Source organism: Buteo buteo, chromosome 2 (assembly GCF_964188355.1).
Source record: "Buteo buteo chromosome 2, bButBut1.hap1.1, whole genome shotgun sequence".
NCBI classification, from domain to species: domain Eukaryota; kingdom Metazoa; phylum Chordata; class Aves; order Accipitriformes; family Accipitridae; genus Buteo; species Buteo buteo.
The window spans coordinates 44451534-44474063 of NC_134172.1; the positions used below are offsets into that span (position 1 = coordinate 44451534).

General features: G+C 36.5%; 1 protein-coding gene across 1 annotated transcript in view; it reads right to left on the reverse strand.

The window, feature by feature from the left end:
- NEK10 (NIMA related kinase 10) overlaps positions 1 to 22530 on the reverse strand; it is a 112647-nt gene that overhangs the window by 17897 nt on the left and 72220 nt on the right. Inside the window, exons 26-30 of the mRNA XM_075052718.1 lie at positions 21758 to 21941; positions 21583 to 21669; positions 11510 to 11558; positions 8848 to 8885; positions 3425 to 3525 (exon numbers count right to left, since the gene is read on the reverse strand). Coding sequence (XP_074908819.1) covers positions 3425 to 3525; positions 8848 to 8885; positions 11510 to 11558; positions 21583 to 21669; positions 21758 to 21941 — 459 coding nt within the window. The remainder of the gene's footprint in view (positions 1 to 3424; positions 3526 to 8847; positions 8886 to 11509; positions 11559 to 21582; positions 21670 to 21757; positions 21942 to 22530) is intronic.

A 22530-nucleotide genomic window follows, 5' to 3' on the forward strand; every position in this document is an offset into this window, starting at 1 on the left:
TAAGCCGTCATGCCAGCAGGAAAAGAGAGGCAACTCCGCAATGAACACCCCCCCCAAAGCTCACCAACTGATTCCAGAGAACCTCGGGAATGGGAACTGCGCATGTCAAGGCCATCGACTAACACTATAGAAGAAGGGAGAACGAGTTCTCAGTGTGCGCCCTCCGGAACTGGATTTCTACACTGGGTGGACCAACGCTGGACCCAGGACTGGTGAAACCCTTTTCTTCTCTCTTTCTCTCTCTCTCCCTCTTTTCCTTCTCTTTTCCACAGTCCCTACACCTCATCCTTTTAAACATAAACTGTTGACCAAGTCTGAGACTAGGAGTGGATCTAGCCACCCCTGGGCTTCTCTTTGAGAAGGAGCCCAGAAAGCAAGGGGGTCTGCCCTGAACCTTGCGACTCAGCGGGAGGGCTCTCCTCCTGATACATTTCATGTTCCTTTTTCCATTTCTTTTTCTACACCTCCCTTCTCTTTTCAAACAGCAGCTTAACGATATGTTGCAAGGTTCATATTGATAAGTTCACTTGTACTTGGGCAAGGTTAGCTAGGCTGAATAAACGTTGATTGTTGTTTGAACTCCCCTGGTGTCGTTTCACCATAATTCTGACAAAGGAAATCCACGAAAGTGAGTTGCTCCAACTTTGGGACATGACGGTCTCCCTGATCAAAGTTCTAGTATTTGGGACATTTTTCTACAGATGAAGCCCATAGGACATTAGACTAGATTTCATGTTGGCTATAATGAGTCACTCCAGCTGAAATTAATGGAACTTCAAGAAGCTTAGACCTTCATTCAACGTGTGTAGAAAGGATTCAACAGGCTCTTTTAATGTCCTTATGCACATCTTAATACAATTCAGAATGCCTCTTTTTCTAGAAGCTTCCTGTGGGAGGTAAATTACATTTCACTTGTCTATAAAGCAAAATTGATTTTGTATACTTTTTCTCTTGTATTTTTTGGTTGAAAAAGTACACATCTTTCAACTATATATACAAAAGAAAAGCAAAACCATACTTTATTGTGTTTTAAAGTCTTCAATAGAGAGTTCAAAGGAGGTCTCTTCCTTTGCTCTTTGAGATTTTAAAATAATTTTTATGCTCCAACAGTAAATGTAAAGCTTCAGCTGTTGGTCACTGCAATGACACCAACCCAGTCTGTTGACAACTCTATGGTATGTACTACCCTTTTGGAAGGATCCCCTATGCTGTTTCTGCGTAATTGCTTATACTTGCAGACAGTGTTTGTAAAACTATGATTTTCTACCATTTAGTATACACTTTATAATCACATTGTTGACGTAAATTCACAAAGTGCCACTCCACTGAAGTCAGAAAGCTTTTTGACTACTCAAGGAATGTTTGACCACTAATGATTTACATTCAAACACTGTCACGGTACACATTATAAAGATTTTTTTTCCCCGTTGGAACAAATTATTGCTCTTAGACAGCTATAAACCTGGAACAGCTATATTGGCCTCACAGGAGTCCTGATGTGCTCTGATGAACCAGGGAACAAGGTTACATCCTAAGCATAAAAGACTTCATCAGACAGCTGGTTGCATACAGTTTTTTGTTACAGATAGATACTACTCTCTTTTCATGCAGATAAGGCCTTATACATATGCTTTAAGTCAAATGTTGAATGTTTCTTAGCCCATATGTGAGTAGAAAAAATGATGCCTTAGGAAAGGCCTGCAAGATACTCTGTAGACTACATGTCACTGCAATGAACTGTGTGCAGTTAATTTACCATAGGCATACTGGGATATTCTAAAGCAAAAGTGGTAAAAAACAAGCCCACTGCTTGAGAAACTCAGAGTTGCCTCAGGCGCTAGTGTTCAGTTTTAGCTTTTGTTTTAATGAAATCAGATGTCAGATCAGTTAAAAAAAAAAAAAAAAAGGCCAAGCATTTACATAATGCTTTTTTAAAAGCTTTCTCTTACATTGTTTTCCACAGATCACTTTGACTCTTGTTCCCATGGAAACTGGATTGGGAAGGCTGCTGGCAGCCAAGAACTAACAGGCAAGAACTCTCCCTTGTAAACTTCAGTTTAGAAATGTCAGCTGAAATATGTAACAGAGTTTTAGAAAACAGCTATGTGTTATAAAAAATATTCTACCTTAGATTTTTAAGAACATAAACAAGTACAAAAGAAGCACAGAGTAAACAGTGAAAAAGTACAGCTATGGATCCTGGTTTCTCTGCCTTCCCATTCTGAAAGCAACTGACACCAAAAGCATCAAAGTTGTTACTACTGCTTCAGTGATCAATTCTGAGTGAGTCTTTGAGTTGCTCTTAGATCTCAGTTATTGGGCATCCATATTATGATAACTTGCATTAATTAGCAGGCCACTTGATAAAACCTTCTTCAACAGAGAGGATAGGTTCACTAATGAGAATCTTGGACATACTCCTAAAATAGCATGTAAAGACTGAGCTGCCTCATTTGTGTTAGCAGGGAAAGGAGATAATATCCAATCATTTTAAATAACAATTATTTTCTTTGTCTCTGATAATTTATTTCTTGTATTACCTGTTCTGATAAGATTGACAGTTTAAAAAAAAAAAAAAAAGACAACATGTAAAACACACCCAAGTTCAATTATGCTATTCTGTTCTAAACAAAACCAAACAAATTTGGCTCAGCAATCTGAAATCCCCTGAGGTGATAAACATCACTTCCCAAATATAAACACTTCCTTTTGGAAAACAAAAAGATGTTTATTTAATAATAGAAAATTTTGCAAGTAACTGAATGACAGCCATCTTTCTGGAGAAGAAAAAGTTTTCCATCACGTTTTTAGCTGAGAGCTCAATGCAGATTTATATCAGTTCCATTTTTGCTTTGGAATCAGCATGAAATAACTTCAACTCTCTTTTCACTATGAAATATTTGAACTTAATTTTAAAATAAGTCTTAAGTTTGAAAAAGATCTGACATTTCAAAATATTTAACATAGTCAGGATTTGAACTATTGCACTAGAAATCCCAGGAAATTATTACTACTTATTGACAATAAAAAATATTACTTAGAAATTATTTAGAAATTATTGCTATAGAGGAAAGCATTTTATGTACTCTCCATGTCAGTATATGATATTAAGTCACTTACAATATTCATATTGCTGGCATGACAGAATGTTGTAAAAATAATTTACTGTACAATCCATTTTGCTGAGCTGAGCCAATGAATTTTTTTTCATGACTCAATTATTGCCATCCTCCATATACTAATATTCAAGGTTACTCTTTATTTAAATGATATATTTTTTAAGCATCCTGCCATCTGCAAAAATGTCAAGTTCTGTTGTTTTTAAAGAACAGTGACTATATTAGCAGCACTTTGCAGTACCATCATTTTGACAACAGCAAATAACTAAAAAGTATAGAATGTCAGAAGGAATAGTAATGCATACTTGAGTGACGAAGATAATTTTGTGCAGCTGAATAAGAATCTGCTGAACAGGGTCACTGATCTGACGCACCTTCCTTTGTGATACAGCAATTCCTGCTGATGCTGTAGATGACAACAGTAAAATCAGGACAGCTCATTTTGTTGCCATAATGTATTAACAGTGCACACTGTTTAAAACCTGCAGATGTAAATATTAAGTTTTAATGCATGACTTGTTTTTCCAATAGTGTTGGGAACATAAAAAAGATAATCTAAAAACTTAAAAGATTAGGCAATGTAATTTTGGTTTCAAAAGAAAATCCCTTTCTCTGATTAACTTCTAAGTTGCTCCAAGAGAAAAGTAGTATTAACGTACCTCACTAATCACAAAAGTTTTCCCACATTTATTCAAAAGGAAGTTTAAAGATATGATAAACAGAATTTTCTTATTTTAACTGATTCTTTTTTTACATAGACCAACACACATGATATTTATCTTTTATATATTTTGATGTTATGAAGTTTATTTTCTTTTTACCCTAAGAATTACAATAAAATGTTTGATGAGGACCATTTGGAGCATAATTTTATTAAAATGTATTTCCATGTTGCTTTATAGTGATGTGTGTTGCTTTATCACAGCTACTTTTTGTTTCCAACATCTAGCAAGAACATGTTTTGAGAGAAACCTCAAGAAAATGTGCAAGAAACTATGAATCTCTTGGGTCTTCTTTACTTTGCATCAGAAAATTAGTAGTTTCTGTGCTTTGACATAAATTCCTCCCCACCAGAGATCACCCTATCTAGAGGATGTATTGATGAAGACTGCGGAAAGGACCTGTTACCAGCATTCTCAATGATCAAAATTACACCATAATAAAGCGCATAAACAGCATTTTTCATGTTTGGAATAAAAGAATATCAATGCTAAGCAAAAATAATGCTGTAAAAATTCCTCTCCCCGCAAAGGAAAGAATACAGATAATTGCTTTGTATTGCAGACTATATAGTGCTTTTGCTTGTAAATTCCATTAAAGTAGTAGTGTTGACCTGTGAATATAAGGGAAAAGTGGGTTTTAAAAACTTTTAAATGCAAAGCTTATTAGATATTGATAGAAAAATGCATGAGGTTAAGTCAGCCACAAAATGGGGTTATGCAAACCAGAAAATATTAACATAGATGCAACTCCCATGTAAACATGCATGTAATTATAAGCTATGCACATTACATATACACTATACATAATGAAAGTTTTATGCCCCTCACCCTTGCCATATTATATAGGATATAAGATTACCCTGTCTGAAGAAAAAGAAAAGACTAAAAAAATTCAGAAATTAAATATTTTATCAGTTTTGAAAAGCGCTGTGTCTCTTAATATATCTCCATATCATTCCTCTAAGCATTAACGTTTCAATTAGACTTATACACTAGACAGATCAGAAGATAAAATATTCATTGACTAATTACTAAGAAGAGTTCATGAAGTTGGAGATCCATGATGAGAAAGTATTGGCACTTTGAGAAAATGACATTGCTATAAGCTGTTTCTATTTTCTTCTAAAATAGATATTAAAAAAACCTTTTTTTTTAAACACATTGTATTTGAACATTTGCTTTAACTATTACCTAACATGCACAATAGATATGTATACACAAATTCACAAACAGTGCACACACAGGCTTATATTTTAGAGCTTAACTATTTAGTTGGGTATCTAAGTGGGATCTTTGCTAAAAAGCACCCATCATACCTGATGACAATGACACTACATTTTGTAGTACAAACTCTGAAGTAAAGAACCGAGTCAGTTTGGAATTAATAGGAAAAACATTACTTTAGAATTAAGAATATTGTAGTACTTCAAACATTTAGGCTTCCTCACATCATTTTTATTAGATTATTGTCGATTTCATTTAGATAAGTGTGAATTAATTATCATGGCAAGGAGCAAGAAAACGGAATTTTTCTTATCTTATGAAAATAGTGAGTAGGTGTAAACCTGTTCCTCTTCCTCTAAAGCTAGACTACCATCCTCTGTCAGCCAAATCCATGTATATAATGTATACTTTTCATAGACAAAAGCACTGCAAAGGAAGTCATGCATGAATAGAAGCTATGCTTTTATTTCAGCAAAATAAATTTAACACAACAATTTTAACCTGTTCATTTACTTCTATGTGTTAAAAACAGATAAAAAAAAATATCAGCTATATGAAAATATTTAATTCAAGAATTGAAAACAAAAGCTGAAAGTGAAAGTTTATTTCCCCCACTGAACTACTGTTTGGGACTTAATCACAAACAGCTGTTAAATCAGATATGGTCTTGGTCATCCAGAATTTGAGATAGATATACTTGTCTGCTGTAGGTACATTCTTTTCTTGTAGTACAAGCAGCTTGGTGATTAAAACACCGTGCTCTTTTTCTGAAGCAAAACTGCCCTAATTTACCAGCTACTAATATCAAATATCCATGTGATTTGTTTCCTGCCATGTTCAATGAGATATTTGAAAAATAGTAGCCAAAAGCAGCTTGGTAAAAAGCAAAACCAAATTCACTTGACTACCTAAATGAGTGAGCATTACTTAATATTTACAAAGCACAGTAAACTCGGTATTGATTTGTGGATATTATACCTAAAAGGTTGATTATATTTTGTTAACTAAGGAGAATTATGAACTTACCTACTGAACCAAAAAAAGACATAATAATTTATTTGTGTTGCATGGAATAATTCTAACTCCAGCCATAACAACCAATAGAGAAATACTGATGATCAAGCTTTAGGTAATTTAATAGAATTAGGACATAGAAGTAAATATTATGTATTCTACAAACTGTGCAGATTTACAAAATAACATTCAGATTTTAAATATAACAATTAAAACAAACAGAATAGCTTGATTCTTATTTACCCAGTGCTCCTCTATCATGCTTTGCCTGCTGAGAAAGAGTATAGAGCCAAAACTAAATCAGATTCTTGAATTTTTATGTGGTAAATCAGTCATTATTTATAATTTTTAATCTGGTGTATTTAAGTCATACATGCTGTCAGACCCAGAGATTAAATAAAAGCTTATCAGCAGAGTACTACTATAAATCACAAAAGAACATTAGTTAACAAAATTGTCTTTCCAAGTTGAGTATTAGACCTGGAAGCTACGTAAAGAGCTTAAATCCAAATATTGAACTTCAGCCAGCAGCCCTGTATCTCTCTTAAATACAGTTACCTCTAAACTACATTTCAGAGGCTAATTTAGATCCATATTCTAAATACAGAAACACCCTGAGGATCATAAAGTCTTATGTACAGATTTACATCCACCTAATTTTTTTTTTTTTTTTTTTTTTGCAAAGTGATCTGGTATAAAGAATGAAAATTCTACTGAGAGGGAGATGAAATCCAAATACCAAAATTAATTAGTCCACAACTGAACTATTATAATTTTTTTTCCTGTTGAATTTCTGTGCTGGCTACTTTAACAAGAACTAGAAGAGAGACATTCACAAACTGAAGTGTCTAGAGACCAACCAGATCTGAGCTGCGCTCTCACAGAAAATAAAGATACAGAAAATGTCATTCTCTATCACAGAGAGACAGATTTCTAGTAGGATCAGGAAGATAATGACATCATTGCTACTGTCCGATTTTTTGTGGCAACGCCTTTTGGCAGATGGGTTGAGGGAGGCAAGTGAAATTCAGTTTGACATTCTTTCCCTAAGTCTCCTCTTAATATCAATAAGAGGAAAAGAAGTCTTGCATTTTCCCTGAGCCACTTAAGGAAGAATTTAGGTTGGTCTTTCTGCTCAAGGTGACAGTGGAAGCCATGCTATAATAATCTAAAATATTATATGCCACAAGAATAACAATTTTGATTAAGGTCTTTTTGCCTCATTTTCACCTCTCTACCTACCAACTGTTTCAACACTACTACATTCAATCCCAAAATAAATAGTGTAGTCTTGCTATTACAACCTAGGAATCCAGTTTTGTTAGGACAATGATAAAAACTTTATTTCCTTGACATGTTACCTTTTTCACTGTTCCCTGTTCCGTGGTATTTGATTTCTCTTTTGCTGTCAATGGCTTGTATTACAAAACAAGAGCAAATAAATGAATGCCCTTTCTTTTGTGGGTCTTCTCAATTATTTTTTTTTTCTGAGTAAAAAGATGCTTAGGATGATATCAGCAAACAGAAAGGACCAAGTAGGACATAATATGGATTTCCCTGTCATTCAGTGTATGGAGCTTTCTCTCTTTTCTAGCACGACAGCAACAATATGACTTACCAGTTTAGGAGACTCAGATGTAATGTCTACTTGTAGTGTCTACATGCTTCAAAGACAGCTAGAGACCCAATGTTCAGCAAGGAAATTTAGGAGTTCTCATAAAGTCCATATACTCCAGACCACTCCACAATTGTATTTTTTTAAAATGCAAAAGTATAGCATTATTTGGGGGATGAGGGCATGTATGTGTGAATAGGCTGCTGGGGACTTGAAAAGTATTAAAAGTTTTATCCAAAAGGAAAACATTACTGACAAAAGATATCAGATTTGCTCAAATTACCCACAGGACTGAAAATAATAACAAAGGCTAAAGTGTTTGTCTGCAGATCATTATAGCTCCGATACATTATGGCTGGATAGTAGGTTTAAACTCTGTGTTGGCATTATAATGGCACTCCTCAGTAAACAGCACTGAAAACTGCTGAAAGTGGACAACAAATTTTGATTTGTACTGCATAATTAAATTCCTAATACAATTTTTGTATCAAAAAGCTGTGAAATAGAAGTTAGTATAGGCAAAAAGTACTTTTTCAATGATCAATATTTCAACTGCTCAAAATTTTCTTTCAAATATTATTTAATTCAGACAATTGCATTCTGAAGTCACTGCTTAGAAAGAAAAGTATCTGAAATGGAAAACTTGTTTCATCAATGATGAAGTATAAATACGTGATAATTTACAAGGGCTCTATGAAATATTCCTTTCACAGGAGAAATTCCCATTGCATTTAGCAGAAGTTTAGCCAGGATGATGACCATTCAAATGAGGTCTACTAAAATGGTTTACTACTGGAACTCATAATTTTTAAAAATTCCTCAAGGTTATTTCAGATAACGTATTTGTATCTGAAATGTTATTATCTCCTTTTCTAACATTTAAAAATATAATTATTAGATAATACCATGATTTTTCATATTGCAAAGAACTACAAGTTGGAGACTATGAAACTGCCATGAACAAATCCTCTATTTTTTTAGTGTGGGCCCTGCACATGAGTGGAGGCACTCCAAAGAGCAGACCAAGAGGCAGTAAAGCTGAAGAAATAAAAGGATACACTCTATATGCAACAGGAGAATAAAGTTTAAAAACTTGGAAATCATCAGGTTTAATTTAAGTTAAAGTTTAATTTTGTTGCAAGCACAAAATTACCTGGTCGCAGTCTTGATCCTGGACCTTCAATATAATCTCTATTATTATTTTAAAAAAAAAAAAGAAAAGAAAAAAAAAAGGGGGGTACTTTTAATTGTGTTTGGCATCAATGACTGTAGAGTAAATATCAGTATACCCTGACTCCATCTCATGTTTCCTCTAAAGAAAATCTGTCCAAATTCACTAGTTTTTACCCATGCATTTATAAGTCATGTAAAGGCTGGCTTACTCTATGTCCAAAATAGCATGACTTCTGCTAAATAAAAGTTAGACTCCATTCCTTTCCCTGTTCAGTTTTTAGCTTGGAAAGTACAAAAACAGTAGACATGTTTTTAATATTTGAAACTCAATAATCCACTAGATTACACATTATTTTGTATTTGTACATGTTTAAGGACATTTCAATTAACCCATTTTATGGATAGAAAACATGAAGAATAAAGTAATTACTGTCTAGTGGATAAAAACAGGAGTAATAATGCACACAGTACTAGTAAAGTGGGGAAAAAAATTAACATTACATCGCCATGACAGCAATACCTCAATGTCAGAAATATAGATCCAGATGTTTCAATGCTAGCTTCTGCTCTATACTCTACACAAACACTGTCCCAGCCTGCAGATTTCACTAGCTGAGATAAGCAACAACAAATGGATACAGACAGATGGGGAACTGAAAGAACCAATATGATGTCCTGATGGATGGCAGCCTCAACAGCCCTAGTATGGCAAGAATTTGTATATATTTTTTAGGCAGGAGGGAAAACTACAGTTTTGAGGAGTAGTTATGAAGAAAGATAAGGAAATAGTTTTGCTAATGTTTATGTGAGAGGCAGAGATGGAGAAAAAATATGTGTTTGCTTCAATGCTCAAGCATCAGAAAGCTGCCATTACTGGCTGCAGCAGGACTGAAGCTGGAAAGCTAGTGAGTGATATGTGACAGACTGGATGGTGATATGCTGAGAACAACTCTGAAAGCAAAAATAAAGTATTGCCATTGAAGTGATAGGAAAAGCATAACCAGTAAAAGGATACACACAGAAGATGGCAAGGTTGAAGGTAGGGCTGTAGAAATGTTCCTTGCAGCAGTGTTCTGAATGGCCATTTGAGTGACTAGAATGCATGTATCAAAACCAGGAAAGATGTTTGCATGATAGTCTTATGAACCCAAGCAAGAGTTTAGCAGCGTATATTGATAGGAAAGATTATATCTTAGAGGTGCCAGGCAGAACAGTAAGACTTACTCTGAATGCAAGAACTTTGAGAGATGCACAAGTTAAAGTGGTTGCTCAGATATCAAAATATTGGTGAGGATGGATGTTATTTTCAAGAATGATCAAAACCCAAGCTAATGGGTAGGACTTCAAGTACAGGCAATTAGGACATTCCTTTTAGTAATGCAGTACTCAACTGTATAGCCACAAAGAGATCTTAAAGAAATAAGCAAAAATTTAGTATAGACAGAAGGAAATACATCTGGTGTATGCAGCTAAATTCATGATTTGCAGCATGATTTTGTAGGTAGATGAGTAAGCAGCCACATTTGTCCATGCAAAGAAAAGACACAGAAGAAAAGACAAAGAGAATCAGTGGTAAAGCCACATGTAACATTCAGAGGAAATAGATTAACAGATAAACTAGTATCCTTCTGAATGGTCCTTAAGAATAGTTTCAAAATTTATGTGGAGAATTAGAAAAAGAGTCAGAAGAGTCAGAAAAGCATGGTTTTAAGATGACAAAGATAGCACCAATGGTAAATAGCAGATCAAGAAAATAAAGGAACTGTGACTTGAAGAGGTCATTAAACAGCTTAGTAAGAGTTGCTACAGTAATATTCCTTAAGTGAAAGCTGGATCAAACAGGGTCTGTGGAGAAACAGCAGAGAGGAATCAATGCTGTTATTATAAATACTTACCTGGTTAAGTTAAAGGTAAGAGGAAAAAATTGTTCAAGAGGCAGATGGAGCCAGGAGTGTTGGGGGGGGGCGGGGGGGGGCTTGTTCAGATGTGAAAGAAAAGCAGAAATGAAGAAACTAAGAACAGAGTCTATGAACAAGAGTGGTGCCAAGGAGAACAGAAAAAATAATGGTTGGTCAAGAATGTGTTTGACACATTTCTGAATAAATAACAAAAGCAAAAGGAAAGACCTTTAGAAGGAGAATGGGGATGGCCATACCACATTCTGTTTTGCTTTGTTTCCTTTTTGAAAGAAATGAGGACTCCAGAATTCCAAAAACGCATATCTACATTTATATAGAAGGTATAGAGGAGTTCAAAGGGATAAGATATTACTCTACACTGTCAAAGGTACAAACACATTTTTCTATGGAAAAACAGCTGCTTAAAAATGCAAAACCAGAATTTGGCTAACCAGCTAATGTCAGTTTAAGCTGACGTAGCAAGGTCCACTTTTAAAACTATTTATCAGTTTAATGCCAGCCCTTAAATTACTCATGTAAAGTTTCTGTGTGCAAACGCCCTCTAACAATATCCTTAAGCAGATTGAGTGTCATAGGCTGAGATAAAATGAAGTTGTAATGATAAGTAAGGAAATGTTTCATGAAGGCAATCATGCAACTGTTCCACTGTGAAATGACCAACTGGAATTGATCATAACAACGATTAATTAAATAATCTATAGTAAAATCATAAATCGTACCTACCTAACCTGAGGTTGTCTTTCAGAAGCACTAAAACTTCCTTTAATTATACCTGAAACAAATGCATAAATATTATCTCTGCATTAAAAAAACCATAAACATACATGTTAATATTTTCTATTTCCCAGACATGGTGTCGAAATAACTTTTTAAAAGCAGCATTAAACAAACTCCAAATCCCCATTTGACTATGGAGTTGCTGTTTGATGTACCAAAGATTTGCTTGCATCATAACTAAAATCTCAGCCCCGCAGAGTATTTTAATAAATTTCAGAGAAACTAACAACGCATGCTGACTAGATGTCCACAGAAGATGTATCTGGATTTGCATTAAATTACTACAGTTACTGCTACCACTGTAGCCACAGCATTGTCTCTAGTCTGGATAAAAAGCTAGAATATTTACCCACTTTCTCAGAGGACCTTTGATTGGTTGTCTAAACCTTGTTCTACCAGAGTTTTATTGCCGCCATTCTATTAGCTAACTATTCAAACTACTACATATGGAATACCTTACTTATTAAATAATCCCACTGATTTCAAGGCCTTGAAGTCAGTGGTATGACCAGTTATTGGTCAAACCTCTAATCAGCAATAAAACTGAACCCAAACATTTATGTCATTTATTGCACAGTGCCAAAAAATGTGAAGAGGGAGAGGTAATGTTTGGTGATATTTATTATTTACGCACTTAGAAAGCATCATCTTAAAGCAAGTATTTGTCTTACGCATTTGTTTTAAAACATTCCTGTAAAACCTCCTTTGATGGTAATTTTGACATGAGACCACTCTCTCCTACAAATGCTATCTCATTTTGAGTAAATGTATGTTTAAATCAAAAGATATTTCAGCTAACAGAAGGTCTGAGTAGTAAGATTAGGAAATTCTACAATTTTCCCGTACAATTAATGCCTTTTAATATAATACCCTGCATCTTTGTCTACATGAGATGTTTTTTCCACACTAGTAACATCACAAGCACTATCACAAAACAAGAACAGAGGCACCTAGTCACTCAGAGTAGCTAAGAAAAAAAAGATTTTGCGCAAAATTTACACTAGTTTTCCCATTGTTGGTCTTATTACAGCAGTTACATTAGTTCTAGAACAACAGTATAGGACTTTCAGAGAGCAAACACATTTCTGAGAATCTTAAATCTTTTCTTTGTATTGAAACATACTTTCTGTCATGCTCTGAAATATAGTGCCCCTATTTCTCCTACTTTTCTGAGATCCTCTGAATTTAGAAAAAAGAAAAATTCCTGAAGGAGGCTTGCATCTGTCACACAGAATCCACTTTAAAACCAAAAGAAATTATACATCTTTAGGCCAAATCTGTCTCCCTAAAAAGAAGACACACAGACAGAGAGAGAACAAAAGAAAAAGAAACAGTATTTTATTTAGTGCTAATGCTTTGCTTAGCAAAACAGATATTAAAACTCTGTAGTAGTTAGCCCAAAAGAGGGTTTAGTAAGAACAGCTGATTTACGTAATAGCAATTAAACTAGGCCCTTACAGAAGCAAAGATACTCAATTAACTTTAATACCGAGGCAGGAAAATAGATAGGAAAATACAGTGTCCACTGTCTAGAAAGTAAAGGCAGCCTTTTATGACTGTGCCTAATCAAGAAACAGGTATTTTACCTGCTTAGGATGCAGACACAATACCACAAATACAAAAGTAGAAGCTCTGACTGAACCTGAATCATGTTGCTTGGGGTAAGGATTTTGAGTTACAACATCAGACACTCTGTTATAACAAAGACTATAATACACTATGAGAATATATGCAAGAAAATCTGTAACAGAAGCCACTTGGTTAGAAAGCTAAGTTTGAACACAGCTGTTTGCTAGAATTTTAAAACCAGCTCTCCTTTCCAAGTATTCATATACAAAATCGGATTTGAAATACTATACCCTTTGGCTGTTTCAAGTAAATAGTCTATCAGTAAAGGGCTCATATCCAAATTTGCTTGATCGGTTTGATGACTCACCATATTTGACTTGCTAATCTGCCAGTTTATGAGTGTATTTACAACTGCATGATATTTCACACCAAAGAGTCTGTCTCGCCACTCACTGTACATGGCAGAGATGCAGTATTTTCTGATTCATATGCTAAAGTTAGAAAAATACTTATTAATGCTAAAAAACAAAAAAAACAAGACCAGAAATCATGATGCAGAACATTACTAAACAACAGCCAACACCCTTCAGCCCCATTTTTATTGCTTATTATGTTAGAGACCCACTGAGCAGCTACAAATGAAAGAGGAGTTTCTATGTTAGGCACTATGAAACACACTGGAATAATTTATTCAATAACAGCATGAGGAGACTCAGACATATAAAAATCATTGTAACCAACACATTCATGTGTGTATACGCAAACTCATTGAGCACTAATATCATGGTTTAACCCCAGCCAGCAACTAAGTACCACGCAGCTGCTCACTCACTTCCCCAACACCCAGTGGGATGGGGGAGAGAATTGGAAGGAAAAAGGTAAAACTCATGGGTTGAGATAAGAACAGTTTAATAGAACAGAAAGGAAGAAACTAATAATGATAATAATAACAATAACAAAATGATGGTAATAATAAAAGGATTGGAATATACAAAGCAAGTGATGCACAATGCAATTGCTCACCACTTGCCAAGCGATGCCCAGTTAGTTCCCAAGCAATGATCCCCCCTCCAGCCCCACTCCCCCCAGTTTATATACTGGGCATGATGTCACATGGTATGGAATATTCCTTTGGCCAGTTTGGGTCAGCTGCCCTGGCTGCATCCCCTCCCAACTTGTTGTGCCCCTCCAGCCTTCTTGCTGGCTGGGCATGAGAAGCTGAAAAATCCTTGGCTTAGTACAAACATTACTTAGCAACAACTGAAAATATCAGTGTGTTACAAACATTCTTCTCATATTAAATCTAAAACATATCACTATACCAGCTACTAGGAAGAAAATTAACTCTCTCCCAGCCAAAACCAAGACAACTAATGACTTTAGTTATAACCCTTAGTCTTTTGTGCAAGAGTTATGCTAATCATACAAAGCCAGACAGGGAGTAAGAAACATAGATGTTTAGGAAAGTTAACTAACATAAGTCACGGAGCATATAGTGCATATTGATGTTCAGCCCAGGTGTTACCCGGACCATATTTCCTTTTACCATGGTGTACTCCTTTGACATGGATGGCAAGAGCAAGGCAACATATGTTTTCTTCAAATGCCTTGCAAGAGGGAATTTCTCGGTTCAAGATGATCTTAAAGAAAATGCAAAATAAATCCTCCATCTCTTTCCTGTTTTGTGGCCACCCTTGTTGGAAAGTGAAAGACACACAAAAGCCAAAGCTATTGATTCTCATCAGCCTCCCTATTCTGAATAGGTCTATGAAGAGTCCTTAAGGACATTAAAAAATTAAAAAGAAAAATATATATCACATGAGGCATTTTTTCCAACTGCTACTTTGGTCTCTAATAGCTGATGTAATTAAAGCAACTTCTAAGGTTTTAACTTCATAACATGCATTGACATCAGTGCATAATCTTAGAAATGCATTCTAATATCCAGTTTAGTGTTTTTCTCTTGCAGGCACCTAACCACATAATTTCAAGAAAAGAGCTTACAACATGATACGAAAAACCTGGGAAGATAGTAATTTTTGCTTTGGCTTTCACTTTCACTTCACTGGTATCTTAAAAAAAACCCTCTGAAAACCCTTTCAAGTTTGATCAGACTGATACAAAAATTGAATCAAGATTTTGTATTAGAAGAGAACTTCAATAAATCTCCTTGAATGAAATGTAAGCAATGGAAATGGTTTTTTGAACAACAGCTTAATGATCTTTTCAGGAGAAAGGTCAAACTACCTTTATTTATACAAATTATGCTTAGTAAGCTTCCTTTTAAATCACTGTACACTAGAATGGGCAGTCCCAACCATGTTAATTCAGCTGTTTTGCAGAGCAAACTGAATTTTTAGCTCACTAGCAGTGACTACATGTACAGCAACAGCAGTTGCCATAAACATACTTTAAGCTTAACCCAAGCATCATACAGGAAAACCAGGTCTTGGTAGATCTTCTAGCTCGTGACTTCAACAAAGTCCCATTAGCCTGAGGTCTCAAGAGAAATCTGAATCTTAGATGAAGTCAAATTGGGAAAAACAAGCCTACAAAACATTGTAAGATCTCCAAAATTCTTCATAGACAGCCCATTGTGTAAATTATAGGTTTCTTGATGCAATAATAATTTTCAACAAATTTCTTAAGCTTTCCCCTCACAATCTAAAGGACCACATATAGCAGATGTGATACAACCTTACCCCTAAGACTTACCAAACTATCTAAATGTCTTATGTAAAGAAAAAATATCTTCTCAAATCATCAAATCCACCAAAGAATACAACTGGTCTGAATTAAAAAAAAAAAAAAAAAGCTCTGTGATCACAGAACTTGCAAGATGTAGGGTAGCTGCCTGCAATTAAGCCCAAATTTTGAATGAAAATCACCACTAGCTCCAGACAAGTGACATTACTGAATGGGTATTAATTTCCTACTGTGTGTGTTGTTATCCTCAAAAATAGCTGAATTTGGAGCTAAGTGATGACCTAAACTCGGAGCCCAATCATTTGCAACATACAACAGGCAAAGTTCCTCTTTTGAGAGTATCCTAGTTCTAGAAACCCCCAGTTATTCAGCTGGATACTTTTGATTGCTTTGAGCATTAGCTGCACAAGACTCAAGTCCTGGCACTGTGTAAACAAGTAATTTTTCTAAAAGCTCAAAGATACAGGACACCCTTCTAGAGTTACATCACTAGAATATTCTTCTGGCAGGTCTGTAGTCTCTTCATTACACAGAAGCTGAATACTATTGCATTGCAGAAATTTTAGCAAGGAAAGGAGTCCTGAATCTCAACATCTTTCCTTGTTGGTCACAAGTTAAATAAGTTCAGAGATTCCTCCAAATACTGGAAACATATTAAATTATGAGGTAACAGAAAAACTCCTAAGCAAGATACAGCACAACAAGAGGACTGTGCATTGAGATTTCTTAGCCTTATAAAAGCTAGTAGCCAAGCAATTCTGAAAGGGATCTATTGTATGCTTACCCTTTTATTGTAAGGAAGGTCAGAGGGCAAGTACATAAAACCATAGAGACCAGGGTTTTCTAATAGCATATTGTACACAGAACTAGTCTTCCAATGTATTGAGGACATTGTTTTGATTGCAGTGTAAATGAACACGATTCAAAGAAACAAAATAAATTTTCCAAAAAGTGTTCCCAGGCACAGAGTAAACTTTTAAACTCTCTCTCACACAACTGACATACTAGCTCTACTGGACTACTATGCATTAAGAGATACCACATATTTTCCTGCTATTTGGTTTTACCAGCAGAAATGCAGGTACAGTTACACTGTAAATCAAAATCAAGAAAAAACCCTTTAAATATGACTAAGCTAAGGTAAAGTTGGGAAACTTCTTAATTTGAAAATAAGAAAAAATTGCAACTAATAAGCTGTTATCATCCCATCATTCTTCTTTCCTTTTGACTCAACATGTCCCTATCCTCTGTCAATCTTTATCATTTTAAATTATAAGGACTTCAGGGAAAAAAACCTGCATATCTCACTAGAATCATAGAATCATTTAGGTTGGAAAAGACCTTCAAGATCATCAAGTCTAACCATCATCCATGCCCACTAAACCATGTTCTGGAGTACCTTGTCTATGTGCTTTTTTAATACCTCCAGGGATGGTGACTCAACCACGTCCCTGGGCAGCCTGTTCCAATGCCTGACAACCCTCTCAGTAAAGAAATTTTTCCTAATATTCAATCTAAACCTCCCCTGCCACAACTTGAGGTCGTTTCCTCTTGTCCTATCTCCAGCCACCTGACAGAAGAGACCAGCACCCACCTCACTACAACCCCCCTTCAGGTAGCTGTAGAGAGCAATAAGGTCTCCCCTCAGCCTCCTCTTCTCCAGACTAAACAGCCCCAGCTCCCTCAGCCGCTCCTGATAAGACTTGTGCTCCAGGCCCCTCACCAACTTGGTTGCCCTTCTCTGGACATGTTCCAGCACCTCAATGTCTTTCCTGTAGTGAGGGGCCCAAAACTGAACACAGGACTCGAGGTGCAGCCTCACCAGTGCCAAATACAGGGGAACAATCACCTCCCTGCTCCTGCTGGCCACACTATTTCTGATGCAGGCCAGGATGACATTGGCCTTCTTGGCCACCTGGGCACACTGCTGGCTCATATTCAGCCGGCTGTCAACAAGCACCCCCAGGTCTTTTTCCACCAGGCAGCTTTCCAGCTGCTCTTCCCCAAGCCTGTGGCGCTGCATGGGGTTGCTGTGACCCAAGCGCAGGGCCCGGCACTTGGCCTTGTTGAACTTCATACGATTGGCCTCAGCCCATCAATCCGCCCTGTCCAGATCTCTCTGTAGAGCCTTCCTACCCTCGAGCAGATCAACCCTCCCTCCCAGCTTGGTGTCATCTGCAAACTTGCTGAGGGTGCACTCGATCCCCTGGTCCAAATCATTGATAAAGATATTAAACAGAACAGGGCCCAATACTGAGCCCTGGGGAACACCACTTGTGACCCACCACCAACTGGATTTAACCCCATTCACCACAACCCTCTGGGCTCGTCCATCCGGGCAGTTTTTCACCCAACAAAGAGTACACTCGTCCAAGCCACGAGATGCCAGTTTCTGAAGGAGTATGCCATGAGAAAGAGTGTCAAAGGCCTTGCTGAAGTCCAGGCAGACAACATCCACAGTCTTTCCCTCATCCCCTAGGCGGGTCACCTGGTCATAGAAGGAGATCAGGTTGGTCAAGCAGGACCTGCCTGTCACAAACCCTGCTGACTGGGCATGATCCCCTGCTTGTCCTGGACTTGCCCTGTGAGTGCTCTCAAGACAAACTGTTCCACAATCTTCCCCGGTACCAAGGTCAAGCTGACAGGCCCATAGTCCCCCGGATCCTACCTCCAACCCTTCTTGTAAATGGGAGTCACATTGGCAAGCCTCCAGTCCTCTGGGACCTCCCCTGTTGACCAGGATCGCTGATAGATGATGTAGAGTGGCTTGGCAAGCACCTCCGCCAGTTCCCTCAGTACTCTTGGATGGATCCTGTCTGGTCCCATAGATTTGTGAGTGTCCAGATGGTGTAGTAGGTCACTAAGTATTTCCTCCTAGATTAAGGGGGGTATATTCCGCTCTTCATCCTCGCCTTCCAGCTCAGGGGGTGGACTACCCTGAGGATAACTAAGAGGTCTCCCTATTAAAGACTTAGGCAAAGAAGGCATTAAGTACCTCAGCCTTTTCCTCATCTCTGGTGGCAACGTTCCCTCCTATATCCAATAAAGGATAGATATTCTCCTTGGGATTCCTTTTACTGTTAACATATTTGTAAAAACATTTTTTGTTGTCCCTTACAATAGTGGCCAGATTTAGTTCTAGCTGAGCTTTTGCCTTTCTAATTTCCTCTCTGTATGACCTAACAAGATCCCTGTACTCCTCCCAAGTTGCCCGCCCTTTCTTCCAGAGATGATACACTCTCCTTTTTTTTCTTGATCCCTAGCATATACTACTGCCTCTATGCTTCTGAAATGTGCAGAATCTTGCTCCTGTAGGATTAATCATTTCAAGTACCATGAACAACTATTCCAGAATCTGCATACCCTGCATTTGGCAATCTTAGGAGTTGTTAAAGGAGCTGGTCTTGTAGAACTACATTGTCTAGACTAAGAACAATAATCCTTTTCTTAAAGGATAACTGAAAAGCACAGGGTATGCAAAATTATTAAAAATATTATGACAATTAGTAGACTATAAAAAAAGCTAACCGCTATTACACTGTCACTCACATGCATACCAGCTTCTGTGCCACTGAACAATTCAGCATATCATTCATGCCTTTTTACAAAATACCACCCCACTTTTAAATTAAAGCAATATTTTTCTACATTTGCAGATCATGTTTTCTCTGAAAGTAGTGTGATGGCAGCATGATTAGAGAAACCCTTTCAAGACCCTGATCAATATACCCATAACTGAAACTCACATTTTCATGTTAGAAGTTTGCAAGTTAGCTAGATGAAAGTTGGTCACATTTTCCCCTGTAATGCTGACCCGCTTGACAAAACCATGGCTGATAATTCAAATGCTGTTAGCCACTTAGTAGCAATGAATGTGGCATATCCCAAGCAATACCCAAGTATCCTGAATTTATAATAATTTTTTTAAAAGCTTTTCTTTTTCCCTGAAAAGAAGAAAAATTTATCAGCGTTTATTACAACTGATCTACAATGCTAACATAAAGTGGAAACTACAGGTGATGTAAGAACATATGACTGTAGAATTATTTTTCTGAAAAAGTAATCCTGAAGTATCTGTAGAAAAATTAAACTCTATGCTGGGAAGAAAATGGACAATGACTTCCAGAAATGTTGATTAAAGTTACTGGGATTAATAGGAACTGACTGGATCCTTCCACTCAGAGTATTTCATTAAATCAATGGAAACCTGGCACAAACGTATTTAAATATTAGAAAAAGTTGATGTTTTGTTAATGGCCAAATGTTAACAAAGAAAAATTAACAACAAGGAAATCATTACCAATAATGCTTTGGGTATGGCAAGTTACAAACTACACAAAGATTTCAAATGTCTGTGTACAATGCTGAACTAGCCCACAAAGAATTACACTTCTGGGAGATGCCCAATGTGGTATTCTTCAGTATAAACACCAAAATAGAACATTGCCTCTGCAGGCTGCTTTTCCTCAAGGGGCTCCTTCTACGCAGCCCCCTCCCACAGCCAAACTAGGCTTCCCTGTACCCCGTAAGCTTCTCTTGTTACTCTCTCAGCACAAGAAAATAACCAAGAAAAAGCACTTTTTTTCCCTTTGATTTATTTTTTAAAGAAGACTTTGATAATAAAATCAGGGCTGGCTAGCCACAGCTCCTCCAGCCTTTAGAATGGCAGGCTATCCAGTTACAATTAGCAAATCTTATTAACGGATTTTAAGTAGAATTATCAAATCATTTATTTTCCCTACACTAATGGCTAAACATTTCAATTAAAAGCAGTCATATTTCTTCAGTACCTGGGCCAAAATCTGAAGGAAATCCAGCTAGTAATAGGACTACAAATAGATAAAGTAATGTTATTCTACGTTTTTTGAAGCCTTGGACCTTGCAACAATAAAATTTATTAATCTTCAGACAGCTACATTCCCCTCACCTTTTAGAAATACAGTTTAAATCACCCACAGATTTTCTGTCAGCACTTCATGGGCTGAATGAAAATCTCAAATTTTGCTCAGCTCTAATACCAATCTTTTTTTTTTCTAGTATACAATGCTCTTTGATTTTCTCTAATCAGAATCCCATCCCATTTAATAGGTAGATCATAATTTAGCAGGTAGCTCACAGTGGTTACAGATGTTTCACATATCTTTTTTTTTAAATTTTCATATATTAATATTACTTAAGATAACACCCAATACAGCTGGTGCTGTCCTATCTGACTACCACAAATAACTACGGGCAGAATTAATGCTGTGTTTTGTCACATAATCCCTTCCTAATTTGAATCTAATCATCAAGCATTCCTTCAATTCCACTCAGTCAATGCATCTAGACAGGTAAAGCTTGCCTCTTTCAACTTCCTTTTTTACATCCTCTAACAGGGCACTCCATTTATTCATATGCACAGCATTATTATTACTGAGACAAAAGTTTTCACACTCTCTTCCATCTGTTTATTATCAATGAGTTATCTTATGCTTCAAATTTAAAAACACCTTTGTTGTCAGGTTGCTCAATAATAGTCCAGCTTTCATAGCCATTACTGCAAAATATGGGGACAAGCTACACAAAGACTATGTGATTATACTGGAAATGGCTGCCACCAAGGCACAGTCATTTTATTTTTCTTTCCTTAGGACCCACAACAGATAGTGAACTTGCAACAAATCATGAAATACCCTAATATTTTGGAATAAACAACTACTTCGCTGTTAGAAAGTAGTGTACACTTCATTCTTAAGGAACCTTACCAATAGCAGACTCTTTCAAATGACTTGAACTGGAGCTGCTCAAGTTGTCCAATACGCCCAGCTCATCATCTAATTCAGAGAACATATCTGCACATAAAAATGAAAGCAAAGAAGCTTTTAACCCACCTCTGGCCAGCATAATAGTACTCCTGATGCTTCTTTTGCTAATGACTACCTTTCTCAGAGTTCTCTAAACTGCTGTGATCCTCTACCAGTATTTCTTCATATGTTCTTTCCTCATCTTTTCCACATGCAGATTGACAGCTTTCAGCTGGGAGGTCAGTATTTTCTAAAAATTCACTTTTGCAGCTGGCTGCTCCACTGCTGCTGCTATGAAGACTCAACTTCTTGTAATTTTTCTGACAACAAAGAACATAAAGGAAATGATACATATTGTCTTTATCCAGCACTCATTAGAAAAGCTGCAAACAGAAGTGTCGCTTGTGTATACATGCACATAAAAATGAACTTTTTGTTCCCACTTAGCTGTTAGTCCAGGACTACATGGTACCTGGTTCAGCCACTGATTCTAAATTTAGAGAAAAACTTTCAAACTCTTAATGTAAACAAATTATTTCTATCCTTCACATAAAAGGCATTTTTGGTCTTGATGAAGGTCTTTTTATAACAAGCACTGAAAGTGAAAAAAATTAAACAAATGCCAGACCAGAAAGAAATACTGAACAACACAAAAAATAAAAGACTGGACAAAGATAGTAGATTCCCAGATACAAGCAATGGGAGGTTTACTCTCTTCCAGAGTAACAGTCTGGAAGTTATTCCAGACTGTTCTAAGGAACAGTCTCTTCCTCAGATAATAAACAGCAGACCAGTTCTAGACAATGAAAAGCCTGCACAATAGTCAAGATGGCAGTAAAATATGAAGTGAACTTGATATGATGTGATGCCAGAGAGACTCCCCAAGGCTGACTAGCATTATCAAAGCAG